The sequence below is a fragment of the Grammomys surdaster genome, unplaced genomic scaffold, assembly GCF_004785775.1.
Source record: "Grammomys surdaster isolate TR1022 unplaced genomic scaffold, NIH_TR_1.0 137, whole genome shotgun sequence".
In the NCBI taxonomy this organism is placed as follows: domain Eukaryota; kingdom Metazoa; phylum Chordata; class Mammalia; order Rodentia; family Muridae; genus Grammomys; species Grammomys surdaster.
Window position 1 is genome coordinate 7,043,205 of NW_021604595.1, and position 5,769 is coordinate 7,048,973.

Genomic DNA, 5,769 nt, shown 5'->3' on the forward strand with positions numbered 1-5,769 from the left:
ACACACACACACACACACACACACACACACACACACACACACACACACACATCTCAGTTAAACATATAATAGCCATTACTATCTTAGTATGAAATAACCTATCACCGAGAAATTGGGAGGCAGATAGCAAGACCCAGATGAAAGGAAACCCAAAGACTGACATTTAAGAAAAAAATGTAAATTACTCTGTGTTAAAATCTGGGAAACCAGCCAGTCATTAATATCTTAGCATGAATCAATCTATCCGAGAGTTAATTTGGAGGCAGACTCCAGGCAGCTAAGCTATAGTTATACCGGGGTAGGGTGAGGTGGAGAGGAAGGATAGAAGAAAGGTAGCCTTGTAGTTCATCCTAGAGGAAGCTTGGGTCCCATGTTGAAACTTAGAGACTGCATAGGCTACCATTCTGGGTTTCCAAATGAAGTCATGAAAGCTCCAGGGAATGAAGCCACCAGTCACATGTGACACGGCTCACCAGTCAAATAGTTCAGACCTTTGGTTTTTCCTGCTGTCACCAGTTGCTTCAGGCTGTTTCTCCTTCTCATTACGGGGTCTGACCTCACTCCTGACCTACTGGCCCCTTCCGAGCCATGGGGGTGGGTGTTCTGTGCCAGAGATGACACAGAGTGGGAGCCTTCATCTCTTAAGTAGGTTCTTAGACCCTCAGAAGGGCGGGTCATAAACTATCACCTATGGTGTCCATATCATTAGCTCAAAGCTGTTTACAAACCCAGTGTCATGAATTCTCAGGCAGAGGATACCAAGGTAATCCCACTAGGCAACTGAGAAAAGAGGCCAAGAAAGTCCAGTGATGTCATCGTCATGGTGCCCACTCCCAGAATTCATTATGTGCTCAGATGCACATGAGGCCCTATTGGCTACTTAACAAAGGGAGGGCTTGCTTAGGAGGCTGGGCAGGGTGGGGCTGCAGGCTAAGCCCGGTCTCTTCCAGCTCCTCTTCCAGTTCAAAGCCCAGAAGATAAGTTTTAGGACTGATTATTAAGGGGATATTTGCAAATACCTCTTGACATTTCTTATACAGGAACTAAGTAGATGCAGGGTGTGGTGACATATGCAATCCCGGCACCTGCGGGGATGGCAGAAGCAGGGGATGGGATTTCAAAGTCATCCTTGGATATATACCAAGATTAAGGCTGAGCCTGGACTACACAGGAGACAGACAGAAAATCAAAACTCAACCAAGAGGACAAAACCAAAACAACTCTCCCCCAAAGAAGAAGACCAACAAACTCCAACTCAAGTAGAGTAAATAATAAATCCAGAAAACAAATCTGGAAAGATAAAGGGCCAGAATGTAAAGAAAACAGGTGCATTTCTAAAAGGTTTTGAAACTGAGAGATGGTCAATCTGTTTTAATTTGGTTAAGCAGTGCCTGAATTTGTAGCTATTTGACACCAGGAAAGGCAAAGACATTTGATGAAACACAGTAACAAAGGCACCAATTCCAGTTAGTTTCCCTGGGCTGGTTAGATTCAAAGAATCAACGATATAACAAAAGCATCAAACCAACAAGCAACAGTGCCTGGCTGGCTTTGATCTTTTAGGATCTGGGCCAACTAGAGGTGGGAGCCAGATGTGAGCTGGGGGACTCCTCTCTCCCTAAGCCTCACTGCTGCAGAGAGAAACTACTTACAGAAACCCAAGCCAGGGCTAGCAGTGTGCAGCCTAGGCTCAGCGCTCAGATGTCTGAGCTCAGGACAGCTGGGAGGGGTGGAGGGAGCACTCAACACAGTGGGGGTGTGGAGGAAACAGGATTATCTGATTTCTGATTTCCCTCCCCTCCTTTTCTCTTTTCATCAACAATAGAAACTTTACAATGCATGGGGCAAAAAGGAAACATCCCAAAGGCCAAAGACTTCCTCAGCTGTAGCAATCTCTGACAAAGTTGTATGTTACCTTAAGGCAAAAAATACATTGAGAAACTTTTGCTTTGAGACAGCGTCTTGCTATATAGCCTAGGCTGACTAGGACTCACAGTCTGCCAGCTTTCCACACAGTCTTTGAGAGCTGGGATTACCGGTATATGGCACCACGCTCAGGCAAACTTAGAAACTCTGAAGGGCACTCACACTCACGGGTTTTTAAATAAATTAGGGATGGTGAGATGATTCAGTGGGTAAAGGTGCTTGCCACTTAACCTAACAACCCACGTTTGATCTTGGGGACGCACTTGGTGGAGGGAGAGAATGACTCCTGTAAGTTGTCCTCTGACTTCCCATGAGTGCTATGGGTATACGCCCTCCCTCCCTCCCAATCAATTAAATTAATACAGGAGAAAAAATTCGACACACAGAGCCCCAGACACCTCGCTGTTCTGTAAGGATTGCTCTAAACCTCCGGAAACTGTTGATGAAAAAGATATAAAGAGGCAAGCAGGGGCTGCAGAGCCTGTCACAGCCTTCCCAGACAAGATGCAAACATACTGCCTCGGCAAATCACCGAATGCTGGCCAGGTCACACGACCATTGGGAGGAGGGGTAGAAAGTGCAATCAGAAACAAAATCATTTAAGTGGCTATTTTATCCAGTCACCTAGAGCAACGTCTCACAGGATTGCATGCAAGTGCGCCCGTGCACACACACACACATTTGTAAGATACTTCCTAATATCTAATTTTCTTCTGGAGAGAAATTAGAATGGCTTTTGTGGGGAGGGGCTAAGGAAATTAAAGTAAACATTATGTGTTGGTTGTGATGAGAAAACTGTGGCTAGGCAGCAAGGGTCTGGTGGGTGTGGTTTTGATCTATGAAAATCGAACATCGATGGCTAAACCGAGGCTTATCGGGGTCCACGGAAGCCTGCTTTCTTTCATTATTTTGTATTTTTAAATTGTTTTAGTACCAAGTAGATTCTCGGTACAAACTCAAATATACTCGGTGTCCTGAGCTGAACAAGGAGCCAGCTTTCCCCGTGTCCACAGCCTCGGCACAGCCAGCTTTCCCTGAATGAGAGCATCATGTAAGCCTGCCACAGGTCAGGCCGGTCTTAGGAGGACCAGATGAACCTTCGCTCAGCAATGCTTTCTTTCTCCCACTGTGAAGCTGTGTGCTCAGGGGACTGAGGGGTTCCACCACCAGCAGCCACAGCCACGTGTTTCTGGTCCTTATTTTTAAAGTTCTCTTACACTAGACATCAAAGCCAAGTCACTGTTTAAAAGCCCGTTTGAGTGTAAAGATGACTCTGGTTCTCTTTAGAAATCACCCTTTTCTGATAAGTGTCTCAGTTTGATAATTAGCTTTTCTCTTAGCTCAGGGTGGACTCTGGCTTCTGGCTGGGGAGTTCCTAACCCAGAAGGGGGAAGCCAGTGGTATAGATCGCCCCCAGCTATGGAGAGGGTTCATCCTTGGTATCTATGAGGCCTCCTGCAGGAGAGGGTTTCAGAGCTTCCAGGGACCCTGGGAGAGACCTGATGAGCCACTACACACCCACAAAGGCTGCCCCGAGGGTCCAGTCACCCTGGGCTTAACCAACTTACGCTTCAGAATGTTCCTCTGCTCCAGTTCCTCTGCAGTTGGTCTCTGGCTCAGCCGCCTACGAAAGAAATCCAAGAAAAGTTTTTGGACCATGTCATATCCTTTTGGGGCCGGTGATCTCCACGGCCCTAGCAGATACATCAGGCAGGGTCAGCAGCTGGAGATCTCTGTCCATTCTGTGTTCTGAGACACTGATTCCCTGCCAGTGCCTCCTCGGTTCCTCAATTTCAAGGCCCAGGAAGGGCACCCTGCGTCAGGTCACGCAGAGCTGCCCTCCCTCCCTTTGCAGGCCCCTCCCCAGCCCTGTTCCTCCAGTGCCCCCAGGCCAGGAGACCGAAACTTAGCCTAGGCCTTTCCTCTTCACAGAAGTCTCTTTCTTTCCTCGTAGCCTATTGACTGCAGGGCTGCGTGGCCTCTCACTTTTCCCTCTCTGCCTCCAGGCTACCGCTGGCTTCTTGCTACCTTTGTGCACACCCAGAGCACAGAGGCTCTTGGCCTGGAGGACATGCAAGAGAGGGTGTCTGTCTACAGAGAACAATGGCTACTCTTCTTCCTGTCTCCTCCCATCTCCACCAGAGCCTTATTAGACATGGAACGCCAGATGAACAGGCACAGAAATGACTCTTATTACCGGGCGCATAATTAAGTCATAGAGAAGGCAGCATCATAGCAGGGGCAGGAAATTCTGGTGGTGCCATGTGGAGAAGCAGGGACAGACACAGGTGACAAGTAGTGCCAGAAGTCACTAGAGAAGGGGAATGGCTTCCAAGGAGAGAACCACATATGTGGATGCTTACATAAAGTCCCAGGAGGGTAGATGCCACACGGAGTGGGCACCAGTGGGGAAAGGGACATTTGTATTTTTCAACCTTTTGACAGTCCCTGAACACTACAGCTAGTAGTAGCCCACTAGGTACTGACAAGGTATGAGTGGGATGAGTGTAGTGGAAGGAATTCTAGACTCCTGGAAGTCCTCGCCTGGGACACAATGGGTTGGAAAGGCACGCGTTCTTAGTCAAACAGCCGGACTCACTCCCCAAACTTCTGAAACTGAGGTCTGTAGTGGGCAAGATGTTTACAGCGTGAAGTCTAGAGAGAGATCGGGATGTGAGGAAGTCATGAGGATCAAGATGGAGTCGCTTTGGCCATGCCCTAGCGACAAGTCTCAACCAGTTAAAACACTCCTGGCTTCTATGGAGACTGCAAAAATCACAGCCACATACAAAGGTACCACAGATATTTGTAAGGACATCTGCCCAGCTGTGTATTCAGTGTTAGTCCAGACAGCCTTACTGTTTATTCTTATATTAGCTAAAGCTTATTTGTTTAAAGCAATCAAGCAACATTCACTTTTGCCTTTGATCTTTCCCCTGCCTTGATTTCCTGGAATACTCATAACTTAACATGCATGTTCTCACTGTAGTGTTTTGCTCTTCCCAGGTAAATACATCCTTGTTTGGTGACTCTGATTGATAATCCAGGTTGAAGAGTGAAACTAGAAAGTCCATGGAGCCTCCAAGTATAACTATTTCAAATTCGAGTCTTGTCATTGCGAAGCTAATGGCACCTTGAAACCATCGAAAACTGTATTTTGAAGTGTTCTAAAGTTTGTGAGAACATTTTCACATTTACTGTCTCTTTTGCTCTGTAAAATATTTCTGTAACATACTCTGAAAGAGATATGGTTTTTGATCCTCTTTCCTACCTCGGAGTACCTGAGTCCTCTGGGACTTCTGATATTCCAAATGAGTCCCTTCAGATTACATCTGACTTTATATGCTAAGGAAATGAGCTAGTGTGGGTGCCCTAGGCAGCCCCTGGAGGGGACTGGCCCCTGGGAATCCCATGTGGTTGGAGGGTCAAGGCTCACAGAAACCTGAGCAATGAGATCTGATGAGTTTCCAGGTTGCTGAACTCCTGGAGGAAGTGTCTAACCCCTTCCTGACCCGTCTCTCCAGATAGCTGTGCTCCCAGATCCCATGTTTCTTTTCATCATCAAGTGGTCAGTATAGGTATGGTGTTTCTGAGATATGTAAGCCATTCTAGAAAGCTACTCAAATACATGCACCAAAATAAATAAAATGTAACAAAAGAACTGCTTATAGACATTAACTATGCTTAATCTTTTAACTGGCTGTAAATGATATCCTTTTTGGAAACCCACAGGACTGTATATATAGCCCTTGGAGAAACATTCCTTTTTCTCTCTTTTCACTCATTGCATTTCTCTCTTCCCTTCCTTCCCTTCCCTTCCCTTCCCTTCCCTTCCCTTCCCTT

The 5,769-nt window shown here is 46.7% G+C and overlaps 1 protein-coding gene across 2 annotated transcripts in view; it reads right to left on the reverse strand.

Moving 5' to 3' along the window:
- Phactr1 (phosphatase and actin regulator 1) overlaps positions 1-5,769 on the reverse strand; it is a 278,883-nt gene that overhangs the window by 13,007 nt on the left and 260,107 nt on the right. For both annotated transcript variants that reach the window (XM_028763224.1, XM_028763223.1), the window contains exon 9: positions 3,495-3,550. In XM_028763224.1, the coding sequence (XP_028619057.1) occupies positions 3,495-3,550 (56 nt within the window). The remainder of the gene's footprint in view (positions 1-3,494; positions 3,551-5,769) is intronic.